At 53.1% G+C, this 21039-nt stretch overlaps 2 protein-coding genes and 1 long non-coding RNA gene across 11 annotated transcripts; 1 reads left to right on the top strand and 2 right to left on the bottom strand.

The window, feature by feature from the left end:
- Positions 1-2656: 2656 nt before the first annotated feature.
- On the bottom strand, positions 2657-6397 carry Lgals1 (lectin, galactose binding, soluble 1). The gene is made up of 4 exons (NM_008495.2): positions 6318-6397; positions 5073-5152; positions 3318-3489; positions 2657-3124 (listed from the first exon to the last, which is right to left on the bottom strand). Exons 1-4 carry the CDS (start codon positions 6324-6326, stop codon positions 2978-2980), a joined length of 408 nt encoding a protein of 135 aa, NP_032521.1. The 5' UTR covers positions 6327-6397; the 3' UTR covers positions 2657-2977.
- Positions 5127-20918, top strand: Gm30368. 8 transcript variants are annotated; one of them, XR_003951546.1, is made up of 6 exons: positions 5151-6078; positions 6175-6439; positions 7785-7917; positions 12702-12804; positions 13107-17831; positions 20828-20918. It is a non-coding gene; the product is annotated as a predicted gene, 30368 (long non-coding RNA). The 8 variants fall into 8 exon arrangements; XR_003951545.1 differs by lacking the exon at positions 20828-20918 and having other exon boundaries at positions 13107-18447; XR_384240.4 differs by lacking the exon at positions 20828-20918 and having other exon boundaries at positions 6175-7917; positions 13107-13536.
- Pdxp (pyridoxal (pyridoxine, vitamin B6) phosphatase) lies at positions 13605-20962 on the bottom strand. 2 transcript variants are annotated; one of them, XR_003951417.1, is made up of 2 exons: positions 18446-20962; positions 13605-14992 (listed from the first exon to the last, which is right to left on the bottom strand). XR_003951417.1 is itself a non-coding variant. In NM_020271.3 (2 exons), exons 1-2 carry the CDS (start codon positions 19150-19152, stop codon positions 14676-14678), a joined length of 879 nt encoding a protein of 292 aa, NP_064667.2. In that variant the 5' UTR covers positions 19153-19203; the 3' UTR covers positions 13605-14675. The 2 variants fall into 2 exon arrangements, 1 of the variants encoding a protein (NP_064667.2); NM_020271.3 differs by having other exon boundaries at positions 18591-19203.
- Between the last annotated feature and the right edge of the window lie 77 nt (positions 20963-21039).

The following is a 21039-nucleotide window of genomic DNA, read 5'->3' as shown; positions in this document are numbered from 1 at the left end:
CCTAGCAAGTAGAGACAGGAGGGTCAGGAGTTTGAAATCATCCTGATACGCAGAAAATTGGAGTCCAGCCTGGGCTAGAGACCCTATCTTAAGAAAAGGGTTACTAGACACATGCGTCTCCGAGTGGTCACTTCTGTTCCCCTAGAACCAAGCCCTCCTACATCCTTTGTCATCTCCCTTCTGGGTAGAGGCACTGTCCTGGCCACACTGTGCCCCCTGAAGAAGCCTAGAGAGCTGAGAGCTGCCTTCCCTTCTGCTACTGGGCTGTCACCCGCTGCTATGCTATCCCCTCCTCTCTGTGGACTAAACAGAAGTTCTGTGGTCTGACTTAGTAAGTCAGAGCCCGCCTTTGGTCTTCAGCCCCTTCCCAGACTCCTTCCTCTTTGTGGGTCACTGGATGCCTTCTTAGCCAAAGCTGTGGCCTGTGCATCTCCCACCCCCACCCCAGGACCATTTTTTTCTTTTCCTTTTCTTTTAAGATTTATTTATTTATTTATTTAATGTATATGAGCACACTGTAGCTGTCTTCAGACACACCAGAAGAGGGCATTGGATCCCATTACAGATGGTTGTGAGCCACCATGTGGTTGCTGGGGATTGAACTCAGGACCTCTGGAAGAGCAGTCAGTGCTCTAAACCGCTGAGCCATCTCTCCAGTTTCCCGGGGTTTTGTTTGTTTGTTTGTTTTGTTTTGTTTTTGTTTGTTTGTTTTGTTTTGCAACAGAGTCTCCCTACATATCCCTGGGTGTCCTGGAACTCACTATGTAGACCAGACTGGCCTTGAACTCACAGAGCCCTGCCAGCTGAGTGAGGGATTAAAACAGTGCACGATCAAGCTGGCAACCAGTACAATTCTTTTTTGTTTGTTTGGGTTTTTTTGTTGTTGTTTTGGTTTTCGAGACAGGGTTTCTCTGTATAGCTCTGGCTGTCCTGGAACTCACTCTGTAGACCAGGCTACCCTCGAACTCAGAAATCCATCTGCCTCTGCCTCCAAAGTGCTGGGATTAAAGGCGCATGCCACCACTGCCCGGCTTTTTTTTTTTAACTATTATTATTTGTAATTCATTTTATGTATATAGGTGTTTTGCCTCAGGTCCGAAGAAAGCGTTTCATCATCTGAAACTGGAGTTAGAGACAATTGAAGATGGCTGTAAGCTGCCATGTGGGTGCTGGGAATTGAACTCTGGTCCTCTGGAAGGGCAGTCAATGCTCCTACCACTGAGCATCTCCCAGCCCCACCCTGTGGTGAGCCTTACAACCTCTCTGTGAGGTCATCCCTTTCTTGTTCAAGATCAAGTGCTTAGCTCCCGTAGGGTAACACAGGAAGACAGTCTGAGGGACATTTCCTTTGAGGCCAGCAGAGGGCGTCTCCTCCATAGCCACCCTTGGGTGACTCAGAAAAGTGCAGTGATGGGGTGTGTTTCCATGGGAGGCCAAGGCTTGTGTATTCCATTCTCTTTGGCCTTCTCCTACGGGTACCCCTGCTTCCTGGACTCACCAACATGAAGTCTTCACCCTGCTATGGATGGGAAAACTGAGGCTGGGGGCCGGGGGTGCAAGAGACCCTACCAGGAGGGTGCCAGTCTATCCTAGAAAATGAGATCTTGCAGGCACCTGCCTCCCAGCCTCAAGATATTATGCCCCAGATTTGAGAGTTGGAGGGAGAGCCTAGTGAGGCTTATAGCTGAAGCCTTCCAGAACCTTGGCTCAGTTCCTGCAGCTGTTTTATGTAAAGTGGGGACACTGGTACAGATGAACAATGGTGGCCCATGAGTTGCTTGCGCTGGGTGGGACAGGCTTCAGCTGAGAACAGCATCCCATCCCAAGGCAGCAGATCCTGAGCTGAGATCTGGAAGACACCTCCTCCTGGAAGCCAGGAATAAGCACGCAGTGGTAGGCAGGCACGTCCATCTCTGCCAGCCCAGTGAGCCACCTGCCCTCTGGAAGACCTGCGTCTGGGCCCTCCCATCAGCCTTCCCACCCCACTCCTCATCTTATGTCTCTGAAAGGGCCCACTCAGAATCCCCAATCACATTACAGGAGTGTGACCTCATGCCAGATTCCCATTGTTAGGGAGGGGACCTGTTGAGTGCCACAGAGTTAGCGCCTTCTAGCCTAGTCCTCTAGCTGCCCACTGATTCCAGGAGGGTAAGCCTGCTTCCTCTGGGCTCAACTGCTAAGGGATCATTTTGTCCCTCAGAGACTGTTTCCTCCCTACGCATTTTGCATTTGCAGGCATAAAAAGTTAGTAGTGTAAGGAAGACCAGAAGCTACCCAAATGGCATTGGTCATGACGTACCCACAGCAGAACTTGGAGTCCTCCACCAAAATCTCATTTAACTCCACAACAACCCTCATGAGAACTGAATATTATCCCTCATGCATAAAACGATAAACTAAGGCTCAGAGAGACCAGCTAACAAGCACAAGGCTATACAACAGTTTTTAGTCCTTACCTATATGAGGTCATACTATATTGCCGAGCTAGTCCTAAGTGGTCCTCTTGCTTCAGTCTCCTAAGAAGTTAGTGGTATAGGACTATAAAGCTAGCCCAAGCTGTCTCCACTATGTCGCCCAGGCTATCCAGACTGCTCTGGAACACATGCCGATGTGCCTGGTCTAGCCTCCTTAATTTCAAGTATGTGTCATCATGCTCAGTGGTTTCTGGCTTTTATTAAGACAAATGCGGTCCGGCTGTTCATCCATCCACCTCCCACTGCTCTGTCCCTGTCACAGTGGGACACTGGCTCACCCTCTGTGGTCACTTAAGCCCTCTCTGTGCTGGGCTCTCTTTGGCCTGGAAAGCACAAGAGAGGTCACTGAGACCAAGAACACATGGAGGCATGAATGGAAGTGAAGATGGACCAGGTTGGGCGGGGCCCCTCACATAGACACACACAAACACTCTCCCATGAAAGGGCTGGATTATGGGGAGCAGAGGCAGCTGCCTTTATTGAGGGCTACAGGCTGGCTGGCTTCACTCAAAGGCCACGCACTTAATCTTGAAGTCTCCATCCGCCGCCATGTAGTTGATGGCCTCCATGTTGAGGCGGTTGGGGAACTTGAATTCATGTCCGTCTGGCAGCTTGATGGTCAGGTCAGCCTGGTCAAAGGTGATGCACACCTGGTGGATGGAGAAGGGCAGTGAGCTGGGCCTTGGACCAGCTCAGAGCCCCGGGGACAGGTTCTGTATAGGTGAGGTCTATTATGTTGAGAGAGTGATGCCATTCAAGGGTAATCACACAGCAGGGAATGGTCAGCCTCTGGCTCTGACCATATTGCCCAGCACACCCAGGGCCCTGCCCAGCGCCACCCACCTCTGTGATGCTCCCGGGCTGGAAGGGGAAGGCAGGTTCCCGGTGTTCGGTTCCCCAGGTCCCATCTTCCTTGGTGTTACACACAATGGTGTTGGCGTCTCCATGGGCATTGAAGCGAGGATTGAAGTGTAGGCACAGGTTGTTGCTGTCTTTTCCCAGGTTCAGCACAAAGCTAGGGGGGGGGGGGACAGGTGGGCTTTCAGCCATGTTGGATGGTGCTAGACCCCAGCTCACTGAGAAAATGCAACATCAGCAGCTGGCTATGGACATGCCATGTTGAAACTCAAGCAACAGGAAGGCCAGGAACTTCGATTCTACTTCTGGTCTCACCATGTGAACTGAGCTAGACCCTGCAGATTCTCTCTGACTGTACAGTGGTGGTGGTGGTGGTGGTGGTGGTGGTGTGTGTGTGCGCACTAGGGGAGCTCTCTCCCAGACATTGATAGTTGTCAACCCCTTTGGTCAAGAGGGGAGATTCTCCAGATGGTGTCCTATCTGTCTTGTGTATCTGAGTCCCTGGTGCCGAGTACAGCGCAGGGCACACCATAGATTTTCCCTCACTGTGGAGAAGAAGCGTAAATAAGAATACGGAGTTTGAGCCTTTAATCCCAGCACTCGGGAGGCAAAGGCAGGCGGATTTCTGAGTTCGAGGCCAGCCTGGTCTACAAAGTGAGTTCCAGGACAGCCAGGGCTATACAGAGAAACCCTGTCTTGAAAAACCAAAAAAAAAAAAAAAAAAAAATGGAGTTTGGCTGGCTGTGGTGGTGCACGCCTTTAATCCCAGCACTTGGGAGGCAGAGGCAGGTGGATTTCTGAGTTCGAGGCCAGCCTGGTCTACAAAGTGAGTTCCAGGACAGCCAGGACTATACAGAGAAACCCTGTCTTGAAAAACCAAAAAAACAAACAAACTAACAAAAAGAATACGGAGTTTGTTGCACGGAGCCTGGTAGCGGTGTTCACCGTGGAGGTATGGTAGGAAGAGGCGAAAGGGCTCAGGAACTTACTAACAACAGACAACAGACAGCAGCAGCTGCCTGCTTGATGGAACTGGCCCTGGCTCTCTCCCCTCCACCACTTTCCCTCTGGCTTTATTAGGAACCCCAGGCTCTTAGGGGTGTGGAATATGGAAGTACACACTTTCTATCCCAGCTCTGGGGAGACGAGACATGTGGGTCTTCGTGGAGGCCAGCCTGGTCAACACAGATTCCATGCTAGCCAGGGCTATATAAGGAGACCCTGTCTTCGGAGAAGAAAAGAAAAGAAAAAAAAAAGTCGAGGCCTCGTGAGCTTGGGTGACTGGTCCAAACTCACATGGCTGCTGGGGGCGGGGGGGGGGGGGCGGTGGGGCGGTATGAATGAGGAGGAAGCTCTGGAAAAAAGATTGAGCCCCTGCAGGGCACCCTCAGGCAGCAGGCACGTGGGTGACCACTCCCTCAACGCCTCTCCCCCGCTCCCTCGCGCCACCCCCGCCCCCCCCCCCGCGGAAGGGGAGGGGCAAGCCGGAGTCGTTGAAGCAGCAGCTGCTTTAGTTTAAGAAACTTCAGCCGGGAGAAAGGAGGCGGGAGGGAGGGGGAGACCACGGCGACGTCGACTAGACCCAGCGAGGAAGTGACTCACCCAGAAAACGCAGCATCTGCAGCTGCCCGTTAACCAGCTGCGGGCTGGGGAATGAGCGGTTCCGGCCGGCCACGCCCATCGCAACCTAAATCTGCGAACCTGGCCCCCTGCCCGCTCCATTCTTTTCTCCAGTCTCACCTCTTGGCGTCCGAGGCCACCTCTCCCCGAACTTTGAGACATTCCCCAGGTTTGAGATTCAGGTTGCTGGCGACCAGACCCTGTGTAGACAAGAGCACCGAGCTGTGTTTAGGTTGGAGTTAGACCTACCTGCATTGGGCTGGGGTGTAGGGATGGGGTCATTCCCACCCTGGAGTACCCTGACCAGCCCTAGGGGAAGCCCGAGGTGGGATGGGCTGGTCAGGATAGGGTGTAAGTTGATGGGGAACGACTTCATTCCCAGCAGGGTGTCAAACTTGTGACTGTCCTACAGAACAAGCCCTAAAAGACATCAGCTTGGAGACCTGGACTTAGAGTGGAGGGGAGATGGAGTGTGACTTCCTAAATCCTCATTTTGCTGATGGAAGGATTAGGCGACCACTAGCCTAAGGCCTTGCTTCTCTGAGATAGAGAAAACAGCCTTTGCCTCCCCAATCGGCTTCAAGGCTCTCTGCTTAGATGCACACCATCGGGAGGGAGCGGAGAGGCTGAGGGGCGGTGGGACTGGGCAGCCCGAGAGTGGCAATGTGGACTTAGCACGCTAGAGAGCCCAGTACATATCAGGGCACTGCTGTGCACCTACCTGGGTGAGTTGACAGGAGTTCATTTGGGCAAGGGGTTTCTTTGACATTTGAACCCTATACCTGAGGGCTTGCCTGTCTGTGCAAATGCATGCAGTTTCCTCCGCCCAGCCCTGACCCGCCTCCACTGACCAGCCTGGAGCCTATCTTAGGCCCGGGAGGGTTTTTTTTTTTTTTTTTTTAGTTTTCTGGAGCAGAGGGTGACCAACTGAGCCCTGGCCCTGTGACTGGGGACAGCTGCAGCGGGGGAGGGGTCAGGAGACTCTAGAGTGGAGAGGAAGAGTGAACAGGGAATGGCCTTGGCCAAAATGTCCCCCTGCCTCCCTTTTCCCCGGGTGGCCACACCCTTCCCACTCCCACTTCTCAGAAAACGGCAAAGCAGCAGAATACTGGACTTTGCAAGGCAGGTATGCGGCCAGAACTACGAGAAGTCCAGAACATTCTTAAGCCAGAGACGCTTAAGGTTTCAGGGGGGAACAGTGACAGCCACCCCCATTTTACAGATGTAGCCACTGAGGACCAGAGAAAACACCTGTCCAAGGCAGCACAGCTGGGACCAGAAGCAAGTCCCCAATTGTCTACTCTCCTGTGCCCATCTGCTTCTGCTCAGTCCCCTAGACCTTGGAACAGAGGGTCCCGCACTCACACAGGCCATGATTGAAGCTGAAGCGAAGAGATTCCTGAGACCTGCTCCACCAGCAGTCAGAAGACTCCACCCGAGAGACGGGCCCCAGGCCCGCTCCGACCTTTTTAACTGGATCAGACCCGGTGAGTCCCGCCCCTCCCCGGGAGTTCAGCCAATTGCATGTCAGGACAAGGATGGGGGCCACCAGAAGTGGAGTCTATGGATTATAAAGTCAATTTTGGAGCAGAGGTGACCAGTCAGAGAGGAGACCCCCCCTCCTAGCCCCTCCCTCAGGGTCCTGGCGCCGCCTCTTATTCTTCTCCATCCCTCTTTCCACTAAAAAAAGATTTGTGCTGTGGCAGAGATTGGGGGAGCCAATGGAAAATAGTTTAAGGATGAGTTAAACCTAAGAGTTGGCGGGATAGGGCCTGGGGCCAGCAGGGAGAAAGCCCCTAGGTCCCAGCGCAGCTGGTGGGGGAGGGGGATGTGTGTATAGATGCCTGCAGAGAATTAGAGCAAGGCTCTCTGAAGAGGCTGCCGCCTGGCAGGCCAGGGTGTGGCTCTCGCTGTGACTCCCACTGTGGGCTTCTGCGGGAGGACTGAGGAGGACCACAAAGCACAGGCCCCACCAGGGCTTTCCCCGGAAGCAGAGGACTGTGGCTACGGCTCAGTGCAGCTCACTAGGGCTAAAGAAAGCCTGGGCTGGGCGCCAGGCCTGAGGCTGGTGTCCTTGGCTCATACCTTGGACTTCACCCCACTGCAGGGCCTGCAGAGAGTTCTGAGTGCCTTGGCTGTGACATCCCCGGGGCCTGAGAGGCAAGCCTCGGGGCAGTCCAGGGTGTGCCAGATGTGCCCCCTTGGTCTCATTCCCACTTTTAGAGAAGAGACTTGGCCATCCCTTCCCATTCATTTAGCAGTTATTTTCCTGAGCCCCTACTGTGTGTCTAGCTCCGTGCTGGCCTCAGAGGGCATGAAGATGAGCCCCTCCCAGGCCCTGCTCTCAGAATTCACGGTTTGGATAGAATGTGACTATGCGTTGAATTAAGAAATAACACCGCACTGGCACTGAGCAGGGCAAACACTCACCATGGTGGGGTAGAGACTGACATATGAAGCAGGGATTTGAAAGGACCCAGCATTCCAACTGGGCAAAGGCTTGGAGATGAGAAGCCCGTGCCTGGGGAACGAGCTGCTTACCATGTAGGAGAAAGCTGGGCGTTAAAGATCATGAAGGGTCTTGTGGGCCAGGTAAAGGGTTTCAGTGTCTTTTACCTGAGGGTCTTGGGGAGCTACAGAGGGTCATGGGGTGACATGAGAGACTTAGGGAGGTTCACTGAGCAGAGCGGAGGGTGTGTGATAATACAGGCACTTCAAAGCTGCTCTTGCCAAAAAGCCTGGATTCCTCCCGTGCCCTGGAAGGTTACTGAAAGGGTGAGTCTGCCCTCTCTGCCTTTGTCTTTGTATCTCTGTCTCCTTCCTTTGGCTCAGGCTCTCGCTTCCCTCCGCCTTCCTGACCTGACCATCACCCTTCTAAGCCAAAGGCACGAAGACTAGTCACTGTCTCAAAAATGCCGAGCCAAGCCTTGCAGGACAACCCCTCCCCCACCGGAGTGTTCCTGAGGTAACTGCACACCCGGGAGAAGGAGTGACCCTCTCCCTAGAACTTACACATCCCCTTAAGCAATATGACTTCTTTAAGCCATCGTACAGAGCCAGTCAGTCAGCCCAGGTATGCATACCTCTTGTTATCTGTGCTGATTCTTTCAATATTTAAACTTAAACTACATGGTGGCTCATGCCTGTAACACCAGCACTTGGGAAAATGAGGCAGGAGGATTAGGAATTCTCATCTGCTACATGAGACCCTGGCTAAAAAACAAAAAACAAAAAAAAAACAAAAACAAAAAACAAAACAAAAAACAAAACAACAACAAAAAACAAAAAACGGGCAGTGGCGGTGCATGCCTTTAATCCCAGCACTTGGGAGGCAGAGGCAGGTGGATTTCTGAGTTCGAGGCCAGCCTGGTCTACAGAGTGAGTTCCGGGACAGCCAGGGCTACACAGAGAAACCCTGTCTCGGAAAACAAAAACAAAAACACAAAAACAAAAAAACAAATTAGCAGCTATCCAGGCAGTGGTGGTACACACCTCTGACCCCAGCATTCAGGATGTAGACAGAGGCAGCTCTCTGTGAGTTCAAAGACAGTCTGGCTTACAGATTGAAGTTCCTGGATAGTCAGGAGTACAGAGAGAAACCCTGTCTTAAAAACCAAACCAAACCAAACCAAACCAAACCAAACCAAACCAAACCAACCAAATAACCAAACAAAAATTAGCAGCTAAAACAGCAACAACGGCCTCTCCAAAAGCCAACTCACATTAGTACCCCAAAACAAACTTGGGGTTACTGAGACTCTTGATCTGTTCCCTTTCCCAGTGTGGCCACATTGAATAAATCCTTTTGTGTTTGTTAACCTGATGTCCCCTTAGCCTCTTTTTAGGCAGGAGTCTTACGCAGTACAGCCCGGCCTCAAGCTTGCTGGGCTAAGGCTGACCTTAAACCTCTGACCCCCCTGCTCCTGCCTCTCAAGTTCTGGGATTTCAGGCCTGTGACAACTGACTTGTTGGGGATTAAACCAGACCTTCACTCGTGCTAAGTGAGCATTCTACCAACTAGTTATCTCTTTAATTGGTGTAGAGGCCCAGCTCCATTGGTTGGCTGCCAGAGCCCCCTCTCCTGCCCTAAAACCTCTGGTTAGTTAGAGGGGTATTTGGCTCACGCTGGGAATCAGGTGTCGGGGCAACAGGGGGTCCGTGTAGCCGTTCCCCTTCCGAAGCTACCATCTTGGAAGAGTTGTGACGATAAGGGGTCATTGAGTCACATCTGGAGGCCAGGCCAGCAATCCTCTTGCCCTACCCAGCCTCTTCCTCCCAGGCTCATCTCTAGCTCCTCCCTCCAGATGTGGAAAGCCCACCCAGGATGTGAGGAGAGGGAAACCCGCAGGGCACAGGGGAGATGCTATCACATCTGGAGTGAGGTTGGCCTGCCCCATCATCTCCAGCCCCGCCCTCAAGTCACCACCAGAGAACCCAACCGCAGCAGCTTCAATCTTTCCTCTGAGGCCTCCCCAGACTTCAGTTACAGGGCGGGACTGTTGGGGCCCTGGCCGGTTAGTTCCTCTACTATTCCAACTGTGTGTGCCCCTCTCCCACATCAGGAACAGGACAAAGACATCAGGCAGAGTTCCAGGTAGAAGACCAGAGATGAGGCAGTCAATTGCCAGGCAAATCCACGGGCTGGGAGCTCAGGGCTCTGGGAGCTGTTCCTGCCAGGTCATGACTGGAATAGAAGACCTACACCAGGAAGTGTGTGTGTGTGCACTTCTCTGTAGGTGCTGTCTGAGCAGGCCGGCCATGGAAGAGCATGGTATAAGGACTAGTCTCCTGACCATGGCCTGGAGATTCTGGTTTATGCTTCCAACCCTGTTTACCTGTTTATTCATTTTCTCCATTTGCAACTGTACGTGTGAAGTCCCTCTTTCCTTCCTGAGGGTCACGTAAGGTGGGACTCAGGTCTGTGGCTCTTCATAGGTGACCTTTGCCTTGAGACAGTCCTGCTCTGTAGCCCGGGCTGGTTTGGAGTTCGAAGCAGTCCTGCCTGGGATAACAGGTATGAGTTCACCATACCTAGCTGAGCTCAAGATTTACAGTCTCCTTGTCGCCTCTTCCAAGGTTACCTTCCCTGGTGTTTGGCAGACCCTCTTCTGGTCCTCTCCCACCCGAGCTGTGGTATGGATTTGCCAGATGCCAATAGCCCCTGTAACCGGCACTATGGTTTTTAAGGCAGGGTTGTCAGAAATAAGGTCCCTTCCTTGCCCCACACCCACAAAGTGCTCAGGGCCTCCTGGTGGTGGCACCCACTTATCTGTCAGGCCCAGTGCCCGGCGCCTTGCTTTCAAAGCCTATCTCATTTGAGCATATCAGTCTCTGCCCACCTGGTGAATAGCCGCTGTGGTCAGATCCCAAACAGAGGCAGGATGGGGAACAGAGACGAGCATGGATTTGGGGGGGGCAGGGTGTAGTCCTGGGCGTTGGTTATTCTGAATAATGTCCACATTCTAGAAGGTAGCAGTATGCCGATCATTTCAGGGTGAGTTGAGGATTGCAGGTATTGAGGTATGCCTTTTTCCTTCCTTGTTTCCTAAGGCCAAAGGTGGGGCCCCTGATGATTCTCCCTCAGGCTCCCACAGTAGCCATTGGAGTCCTCTGGAATTCTGTTCAGAAGCCCAGCCCTTGGATCTGGCCTTAGCTTTTCCATACAGGTCCCAGCCAGCAAGGTCCTTCCTGACCCTCCAACTCCTACCCCTCCCTGACAGTCTGTACTGCTTGCGGCCAGCCCTGGGAGGGAGCCACGGAGCTCATGGGTACCATGCACAGCACCCACCAAGCTGGCTCCAACACAGAGTTCTTGAAGTCAGAGCAGGGAGGGACCCCAGAGATGCCATGGCCTGCTCCCCCATATCTTCTGATGCACTTTAAGGATGTGGAAACCAGAGAGGGAGGGTACTTGGCTGTGCTCTCTCAGGGAGCTGGGGCTGAGGAGAGCCTTTTATGAAGTGTAGAAGGGCAGCTTTGACCTCCCCGGCTTGGCTGTTGTGCTGTCTTGAAAATTCTAAACAGCTCAGTCCATTGCTTTTGAATTCAGCCTCAATCAGCTTTTCTGGATATCTGGCAGAATGCAGCTAGGTCCTTGGCTAGAGTATGACACAAGGTCCTGATGGAGTCCACAGAGTCCTCTGAAAACCTCATAAGCACGGTACTCACCGCTCACCCTTCTCTGCATCTTGGCCTCCCAAACTCTCAGCGGAATGGCCCATGATGCTCTGCTTATAGTATCCGAGCCTCTCTAGCCAGCAGCTCTGGGCTCTCCCATTGTTACTCCTAGAAACCAGCTCAGGAGGCCTATGAACTTCACGCACAGGCTCCTCACAACAGCGGCCCCTCTTCTGACAGCAATTTTCTCTACTGATTCCAATTGCTTCCAATTGCTGTGACTGCTTGGTAAGTAACCACAGGAAGGAAGGGAGTATTTCGGCTCACGGTTCGAAGGGAAACAGTCCGTCGCGGTGAGGAAGACATGGTGGCAGAAATGTGGGAGAGGTGGTCACACTGTGCTTGGCACCAGCAAGCAAGCAGAGACGAAGATGAATGCCAGCCCCAGCCCATATTCTGTCTTCACTGTTCCAGCCTGGGTCCCCAGCCTGTGGGATGCCACCCCCCACTCTCAGGGCTGGCTTTCCTTCTTTAGTTAAAACATCAGCACAGACATGCTAAAGGAAGGCCTGTCTCCTCCCCAGCACCCACTCGGGGTGGCTCACAACCTCCTGTAACTCCAGTTCCAGGGAGGTCCAGTACTGTTTTTCTCACTTCCATGGGCATCAGGCATGCACATCATGCAAATATATACATGCAAGCAAATGCTTATAAACTTTGGTCGTTTCTTTTTTAAAAAGCAAATTTAAGCCGGGCGTGGTGGCGCACGCCTTTAATCCCAGCACTCGGGAGGCAGAGGCAGGCGGATTTCTGAGTTCGAGGCCAGCCTGGTCTACAAAGTGAGCTCCAGGACAGCCAGGGCTACACAGAGAAACCCTGTCTCGAAAAACCAAAAAAAAAAAAAAAAAAAAAAAAAAAAAGCAAATTTAATGCAATGCTGAAATGAATGTCTACTGTGTTGAAGCTCAAAGGAAATATTAACTGGATTAGCCTCAAGCCTTCTGTTACTTTTGAATGACTTTGAAGACTGGGCTTTTCCTTCCTTTTCTCTTTCTTTCTTTCTTCTTTCAGATTTATTTATTTATTTTATGTATATTATATGATTAAGTACATCGTTGCTCTCTTCAGACACACCAGAAGGGGGCATTGGATCCCATTACAGATGGCTGTGAGCCACCCTGTGGTTGCTGGGATTTGAACTCAGGACCTCTGGAAGAGCAGTCAGTGCTCTTAACCACTGAGCCACCTCTCCAGCCCTGGGCTTTTCTTCCTCTGAATTTCCAGGTATTCCTAGGGACGAGTTAGCCAATTGAATCTGGAGGGCCAGTGTCTTTCATTCTCTAAACAGTATGTACACACGATTATAAAGGTGTCCATGCTGGACTTCCCTGGGTTTTACATCACTCTCTGCTTGGGACTTCATTTAGCTTCATAGATGACTGGTTTTTGTTTGTTTTTGAGACAGTTTCTTTGTGTAGCTCTAGCTGTACTGGAACTCAGAAAGTCCACCTGCCTCTGCCTCCAGCGTGTGCCACCATGCTCGGCTGCTACAGGTGGTTTTGAGCTGCCAATCTGAGGGCAAGAGCAGGCTGTGCTCTTAACTGGGCCTCTCTCGTGGCTTTGTTGAGACAGGGCCCTGCACTTCGCATTGAAGGATGAAGACTGCTGTAGGTCACCGCCCTGCGGAATGCTGTGTCCTGTGATGTGTGTGAAATGTATCCTACGTGGCAGAGAAGTAAATGGATTGCGCCTATTCTGATAAATTGCCTCGATAGAGGTGCGGGAGAGGGAGTCGGGGATGAATCACCCTTTGAAGAAACCGCAGCCTGAGAGATTTTTTAAGGAGTGCATAATGGCACGTTATCTAAAACTTAAGGAGGGGGATGGCGAGACGGAGTGAGGTTAGGACGCTCATCCGAGTCCTCCATCCTACCCTCTCCAGAGGGCTGCAGCATTCTGGGCAAATGTCTATCTACAGTTCAAAGGAAAGATTAGCTGTCAGTTCTGGTCTGAGTCACATCCCATTTCTTCTTTCAGTTCGCTGCTGGGACTTGAAGCACAGGCGGCAGCTCATCTACCATTGAGCTACTACACACCTGACCAGGGCACCACATAGCTACTGCTTCCTAAGAGTAATAGAGTCCTGGGTTATGTGGATGCATGTCTCTGTGGAGGCCAAAGGACTTCAAGTGTCCCTGCTCCAGCAACACCCCCCCTTCTTTTTCAAACAGGGTTTCTCTGTGTAGCCCTGGTTGTCCTGGAACTCACTTTGTAGACCAGGCTGGTTGCAAACTCACAGAGATCCACCTGCCTCTACCTCCTCACTACTGAAATCAAAGGCCACCACTCCTGGGTTTTTAAGGGACTGAAACCAACCTACAGGGAAAGGCCTCAGAGATGCTAAAAGCTCAATGGGCAAAATGTATCTGCGCTGAGGCTGAGGACACAGAGATGGGAGGCATCCTTTCTTGTGGGCTATGGGTATAGGAGGCGGTGCTTCAGGGAGACAGGCTTAGGCACACACACACAAAGAGAGACACTTCAATTCACATTTTATTAAGTTCAAGGACCGGTTACAACAGGTGGAGGGGGTGGGAAGGTCCCTACCCCCACCTTCACTGGCACACAATAAATAAATAAATAGCTGGGAATGGGCAGGTGAGGGTGGCACTGCAAACACTGACTGCAGGTGGGGACAAAAGGAGGGCCCCCTCCAAGCCGAAAAAGCCATCAACACTGGACGGTGCTAAGGTATGAGTGGGAACCTCTCCACACTACCCCAGGGCCACAGAGGTGCCCCACTGAGCAGTCTGTGGAGTGGGGTGACTTGAAGGATGACCCTCTGTCTGAGATGAGGTCTGACTCTGCCATCCCGGTCACCAGACTCAGCAATCCTCTTGCTTCAACCTCCCGAGTGCTATACATACCGGCATTCATCACCCTGTGCTACCAGCATCTGGTCCCAGGATCCAGTCAGGCTAGGATTGTCAAAAGTTCACAAGTCTCTTGGACTTGGAAATTGTTCTAATTGGCATCTAAGAGGCCAGTGGGATCGTTAATTGTCCTGATGGACGCATAGCCTCTGACTGGTGCTCTGGGGTTCCAGGATATGCAAGGCATTCTTTAAGCTCCTACTTGCTCCACTAAAGGCCCACTCTGAGACATAGGCCGGCAGTGCCAGCAGCTCTTCCCAGAGGCCTGGTCAGGCCAGGAACGGGCTGGAGTTCCCTAGATCTCTGATTGGCCAACAATCTCTAGGGACAGAGCACTAGAGATCCCAGAGAGTGGGAGGAACTTAAAAGGTTGGAAAAAAAAAAATCTTCATTTGGCTTCGGGGCCCAAGGAAGGGAGGTGACAGGGCAGGAAATAAGGCCACCTGGTGGGGTCAGGCCAGGGTGAACCTTCAAGATGTGGGGGGACAGCTTCTGAAGAGCAGAGTGTCCAGCCACGGCTAGGAGGGGGGTGTGAAAGCCCACAAACCTTCCTGGATCCCAGCCTCCCTTCACTGGGGTACAGACACCCACTCCAGAAAGCTCATGGTCCCGAATGTGACTCATGGCCCGTCGCCTCCATCTGTGGGATCAGGGAACAACAGGGGAGGTGGGCTCAGTCCTCCAGCCCCTCCATCAAGTCCGCAATGCTCTCCACATAGTAGTGAGGCACAAGGTCACGCTGGCCAGCCGTCAGGTAGGCCTGGGCTTCTTCGAGGCTGGAGACGCCCGTGAGCGTGAGCACGGTGGTCATGCCGCAGCGGTGGCCAAAGAGTATGTCGGTCTCCAGGCGGTCCCCCACCATCAGCGTGCGGGCGGGGTCCACGCTGAAGTCTTCTGTGATGCACTGGAACATGTAAGGGCTGGGCTTGCCCACCACCAGGGCCTGGCGTCCCGAGGCTGTCTCCACCGCGGCAGCCAGGCTTCCAGTACCTGTGGAGAGGGGAATACTAGGTCAGCAAGAGGGCGGCAGCTGGGCCAGACCTAAAGGCTGGGCACTGCCTGTCCCAGACAACTGAATTCAGAATCACTGGTGCTCTGGGCACACTCTCTGCCTTAGTTTCTCAATCTGACATGAAGCTGGCAATGGCCCTCACCTCCTGTGTGTACATAAGCCCTCCAGCCTCTCTGACTTTCTCTCTCTACTGTGGTAAGACGGGATCGTCCTGGAAGGGACACTGTGAGACTCGCTGGGAAGGGCACTTAGCAGTGGTGGTCAGTGCTCCAAGAAGCCATGCTTGTGGCATGGGAAAACTGGCACAGCCCGCTGCCTGGAATGCAGCAGGGCACAGAAATGTCCACACCTCTGACCTAGTCAGCCTTGCAGGGGAAAATGATCCCCCAGAGAAAACTCCAGACAGACAAAAAGCTACACCCTCAAAGATGTCGGCGGCCACAGTAAGCGCAGGACGTAAGGAGAGCTGGGGAAGAAGCCAGGGAGTCTAACAACAAGAGGCCTGTTAAGGTGCTGTCTCCCAGCCAGCACCGATCTCCTGGCACAATGCGTCTCCTATTCCTGCCCACTGGCGTGACCGCGTGCCAGTGCATTCTGCCTTTACACCAACACCCACAACTAAACGAAGAGAAGCGGCACCATTTACGCAAGTGTACTAAGAAGCCCATTTCACAGATGAGAAAGCTGAGGCCCTGTGACATTAAGAAATCTGCCCAGAGCCGGGCAGTGGTGGCGCACGCCTTTAATCCCAGCACTTGGGAAGCAGAGGCAGGTAGATTTCTGAGTTCGAGGCCAGCCTGGTCTACAAAGTGAGTTCCAGGACAGCCAGGGCTGCACAGAGAAACCCTGTCTCAAAAAAACCTAAAACAAAACAAAAAAAAAAATCTTCCGAGAGCTGAGCTTCCTTGGCGTGTTGGTTTGAATGTGTTTATCCACATAGTCTTGATCACTTGAATATATGGTCCTCAGTTGGTGGTGGTGGTTTGGACAGTGTAAGAGACTTCGCTCTGCCAGAGGAAGTGCACTAGTAGAGACAAGCTTTGAAGTTTCAAAGCTTCCCACCATCCCCAGGGTTTGCTCTCAGCTTCCTGCTGGTCGTTCACAATTCGAGCTTCCAACTTGCTGTCCCAGCCACCGAGGCCACCACTTCTGTTCCCCGCCACTGAGTCCTCTCCCTCTGGAACCATAAGCTCCCAGTAAACCCTTCTTTCTGTAAGCTGCCCTGGTCATGGTGCTTTATCACAGAGAAGGAACTAACATTGAGAGCGGCATAAAGACCCACACCAAGGAGGCTCAGTGAGAGGCCTCCCCGGGCTACACAGTGAGATCCTGTCTCGAAATGACCACCACCACCACCACTAATGAATTATTCACAAGTACCATGCTCCGAAAACTCGCCACGCCCACTAAGTTTGCTGCGTTCTTGAGGTGGCTGTGGCAATTCCATACCAATGTTTCCCAGGCTGCTGGCAGCACTCCAGCCACCAAACACCATCTGGGGATACAAGACAAGGCCTTCCCTCTCCATGGACATTTCTTACTATAACCCAGCCTGACCCAAACACTCTGTGCCTCCTCTTTCCACTCTCATAGGTACATCACTGGGCTACAGCAGCAGAGCAGGCAGGGCCGGCAGGGAGGAGTTGCTCCATCCACCAGGACACAGGCAGAGAATCCGAGCCTCATCCTGGGAGGTGGCAGTGAACCTTTAATCCCAGCAGGGGGTGGGGGGAGGCTGAGACCCTGCCTCAAAAACACAAAAGTAAACAAAAGGATTGTCCCCCCCAGCTCTTCAGTCTGTTCATTTCCCAGCTCCCTGGGTGGGCAGAGCTGGTTCCTCTTGGCCCCATGCCTCCTGCCAGTCCAGCTACGTGCCTAACAGTCAACATGATCCCAGTAGGGGAGCCCATGAATGTAACACCTAACTCAAGGCTGCTGTGTGTCATGGCATATTCCTGCAGGGTGGCCCCGTCTACCTGCCAGCTCAAGTGGCCGCCCTGTGACAAACAAGCACAGTTTCACAGGCCTGTGATGACCGGGAGGTGGGCATGTGTGTGTGTGTGTGTGTCTCCACGTTATTTCAGATCCAATACATAATCGAGTCCTTTAATGACTGTTTATCTACCCCCCCCCCCCTGCTCCTGGGCTACTGCGCACAGCTACCAGGCATTTGTTAATCAATGCGAGGAAGCTACATCACTCATCACTCGCAAACGCGGCTGCAAGCCTGTTGTGTAAAGCTCTGTCTCCCCCTCTAGGCAGTAGGAGGAACTGGCAGGTTGAATAGATGGGTAAGCAGACAGGAGAAGCCAGGAGGGTTCCTGCAGAGGTCAGGGGCTAGGTCCTGTCTCTCCCAAGCTCCTCAGACCACCCTTCAAGGGACCCTGGAGAAGCCCTTGCCCCAGAGCTTCAACCCAAGCTTTTTGGGAAATCGGACTCGATAGTAACAAGATGGGGGAAAAAAGGCTGCTACAGCTGTGACCTCTAGATTTGTGGGGAGAAGGTTCATGTATGAGGTGAGGGTAGGTCTCAGGCAGAGCCAGGAAAGGCCCAGACAGTAACTTCCTTTTTCGGCTACACCAGCCTGACGGTATGCCTCCTCCGGGAAGGCTTCCCAGATCCTCTCCACAGGCATCCATTTCACTGCCCCATCTCGAACCCGTGACTCCCTCACTTCCTGCAATACCACCCTGCAGAACCCCTGAATTTGGTATCAAGGACTATGTGAGCCAAAGGCTAGCAGAAGAGAGTGGCAGAGATATGTCCATGTCTCATCTGGAGGAACCAAACCTGTCTATAGCCATTCATCACTATCTGGTAAGTCTCTGATCCCTCCATCTCTTGGGGCTCATGCCAGAGGTCAGCGCTTCTGTTTAGGTACAGGCCTGAACAGCCTGGACTGCTCTTGGATGGGTGGATGGATGGATGGGGGGTCCCCAAAGGCCAAGTCAGGTTCCCCTGCTCTATGCTGTGTGTTCCCTGGCAGCTCACCTCCCTTAAGTACCAATTTCTTTAACTGTGAAATGGGCCAAAACTCTTATTTTTGAACTAATCTGGAAAGGAAATGAAGGCACCATTAAGGAGCTTCAGGAAGCTATTAATAAACTAGAGGGCTGGGTTCAAAAGCCTGGGGATAACCGACATGGTAAAGAACCCCACTGGAAACCAGGTTCCGAGGTTATGTAACTCACAGGGTTAACCAAACAGGGCCAGAACTGGAACTGAGGTCAAGCTCCACTACCTTCCAGTCTCCCCACTGGCCTAAGGTCAAGCTCCACTACCCCCTAGTTTCCCCACTACCCTGATTCTGGATGCGCGGATCCAGCTCTCCACCGGCATCATCCTTCCAGACCGCTTCGACAAACCCTCCTGCAAAGTGGGTGGGGCCAATGACAAAAGCCCAAGAGGCCGGTTCCAAATCTGTATCCCACCTGCAATTCCCTGAGCTACAGTGAGCCTAAGGTGGCTCGTGTGTCAAACTGGTCCTCGGCCACTATCCGACAGGCGGCAGCTGCAGGAATTCCGAAAAGCGCGTCAGGTCCCAGCACACATCCCCGCGCCCAGTCCCGTGCTCACCGGGGGTCCGGCTTCCGTCGCTGAGCGGGTGCCAAGGGTCGCGATCGGTGGCCACGAGCAGGCAGTCGGGGTCGCGCAGGTGCGCGCACGCCTCGGTCAACCTGGAGAAGGAAAACTGCTCGTCGTAGCCTACGAGCACGGCGCGCACGCGCGGGTCCTCGCCGGGGTCCCCCGCCAGGCGCAGCCCCGCGGCGCGCAGCTCAGCGCGCAGCCCCTCGCCTCCCAGCACGAACACTGCGCCCGATGCGTCGGGCGGCCCGGACAGCCGCTGGCGCAGGAGGCGCGCGGCACACAGCGCGGAGCTGAAGAGCTGCTCGGCGCGCAGCCCCGCGAAGCCCAGGCGGGCGAAGCGCAGCGCCAGCTCGGGCCGCGCGCGCCGGCTGTTGTTGCTCACGAACAGCGTGTTCTTGCCGGCCCGCGCCAGCCGCTGCAGCAGCTCAGGGGCGCCCGGCACGATGCGTTCGCCGTTCCACAGCACTCCGTCGCAGTCGAACAGGACTCCCTGCGCCTGGCCCAGCACGTCGCGCAGGGCCGCGCCGCGCAGCCGCTCGCAGCGCGCCATGCAGCCGGCTGGCCGCTCGCACGCGCGCGCTGCGCTCCCTCCGTGGACAAGGGGCAGCTTCACCAATTGGCGCGCAGAACGGGGAGGAGGCGGGGCTACGAACACAGGCTTCAGCCAATAGCGACTAGAATTTAGTCGAAGGTGCTGGCCGATCCCGAAGGAGCTCGGAGAAAGGGGCGGGACCGCGGGCGCCACTAGAAGGAGGCGACCAATGAAGAGACAGCCTGGTCTGCAGCGAATCGCCGTGCGCTTCCCAGCCAATTAAAAACGTAGGCCAGATGGTTGCTAGGAGAAAAACAGAGGCTGAGAGAGATGTTGTCTTCGGGCCACATCTTGTTGCCCTCGGAACCATTGAGGCTCATTAGAAACATGTGGATGTGATGGAGCCAGGGCTCCATCACCCGTGACTTCGCAAGCTGGCCTGGGCTCTTAGACCTGGTCAGTGATCCTTCTGGTCATCTGACTGTGCTGTGGAGTCTCCTGGGGAACTTGTTTTTTTTTTTTGTTGTTGTTGTTGTATAATTTCCGTTTAGTAAGATGTATACTTTATAGTTCGATGGCTTTAGATAAATGATTTTTAAAACACAGGTACAGGTCAGTGGAATGGTTCAGCAGATGATGGCAGTTTGCTGTCAAGGCTGAGGACCCGAGTTCCTTCTTCAGAAACCTCACGGTGGAGAGAACATACTCCTTCCAGTTGTTTTCTGACCTCCACACACACATCCACACAGATGAATGTTAAAACGTTCTAGCCGGGCGATGCGAACACATACATTTAATCCCAGCACTCAGAATCAGAGGTAGGAAGAGCTCTGATTTCCAAGCCAGCCTAGTCTACAGAGCAAGTACTAGGACCAAGGGTATTCAGAGAACCCTGTCTCAAAAAACAAAAAAACAAAACAAAAAAAAAACCCAATAAATAAATAAATAGATAATCAAACACATGGCTGTAAGACAGGAACCCAGAGATCTGATTTCATGTTTTATGTGTGTGGGGGCACTAGGCACTATTTTGATGGCCAGGCCCAATTGGTAACCCATTTTATTGATGGGGTGATCCCAACTGCCTAGGTCTCCATTTTGTAGACGGAAACCTTTTAATCTGTCAAGCCTTTGAATAACCAGTAATTCAAAGTATGGGGACCAGGGATGAACAGGGATCTGTACTGTCACAATATTTTGGTTCTAAGCAGAACTGTAGCTGTCTAACCCAGAGCAACTGAAGGGAAGAGACCGAAGAAAAACCGTGCCTTTGAGGCCCAACTATTTTCTGTTCTTTGTGCCTTTTGTAATGGGTTTCTTAGCCTAGAAGACCATAGACAGCATGCCCCTGCCTCCACTCGGTTACTAAATTGGGCTTCCAGATGCACTGACCCACTTCTGCCAGCCCACTCCCAAAAGACCCTCAGGTGTAGAGCTGAAAGGAGCGTTAGCCTGGGACTACACAGAGCAACTCAGGGAAGGCCATGGATAGCTCAATCCCTGCTCTCGAGAAAACTGTGTGTTTATGTGTGTGTGCGCACACACACGGGCGTGTTGGTCTTCAGAACACAGACTGGGTGGAACTGCTAGACTGTCTCAGAAGAGAAACCCATGATCCTGAGAGGCTGTGCAAACGGGGCCCTGGGTGGGAGGAAGACCTAGGCGAACGCTAATCTCAAACACTTCATCTCAGGCCCAGGCATCGCTGGCCAGTCCCTTCTCATGGCTTCGGAAACTTCACCTGCAGGTGGCACTCTTATCTGGGTGAGAAACTAGCATGTGGGAACCATACTCAAGACAAGCAGCTCCGAGAAACCGCCAAGCACAGGGCTCTTCAAATCAGGAAGGCAACAGATACCCCACTGGTCCCCTTTCCTCCTTATGGGGGGCAGATTCTGTATCCCC

The sequence above is a fragment of the Mus musculus genome, chromosome 15 (genome assembly GCF_000001635.26).
Source record: "Mus musculus strain C57BL/6J chromosome 15, GRCm38.p6 C57BL/6J".
NCBI classification, from domain to species: Eukaryota; Metazoa; Chordata; class Mammalia; order Rodentia; family Muridae; genus Mus; species Mus musculus.
This window is presented reverse-complemented; position numbering and strand designations above follow the sequence as displayed.

What these genes read in the sequence shown, in the direction of transcription:
- Pdxp (NM_020271.3), bottom strand. Translation starts at nt 19,152, where the DNA reads ATGGCGCGCTGCGAGCGGCTGCGCGGCGCGGCCCTGCGCGACGTGCTG. An exon ending in CGACGGAAGCCGGACCCCCG is followed by an intron (nt 14,993 to 18,590) that starts GTGAGCACGGGA and finishes CCCTCTCCACAG; the next exon opens with GTACTGGAAGCCTGGCTGCC.
- Lgals1 (NM_008495.2), bottom strand. An exon ending in GTGGCCTCGGACGCCAAGAG is followed by an intron (nt 3,490 to 5,072) that starts GTGAGACTGGAG and finishes CCCCCCCCCTAG; the next exon opens with CTTTGTGCTGAACCTGGGAA. An exon ending in AGCCCGGGAGCATCACAGAG is followed by an intron (nt 3,125 to 3,317) that starts GTGGGTGGCGCT and finishes TCCATCCACCAG; the next exon opens with GTGTGCATCACCTTTGACCA.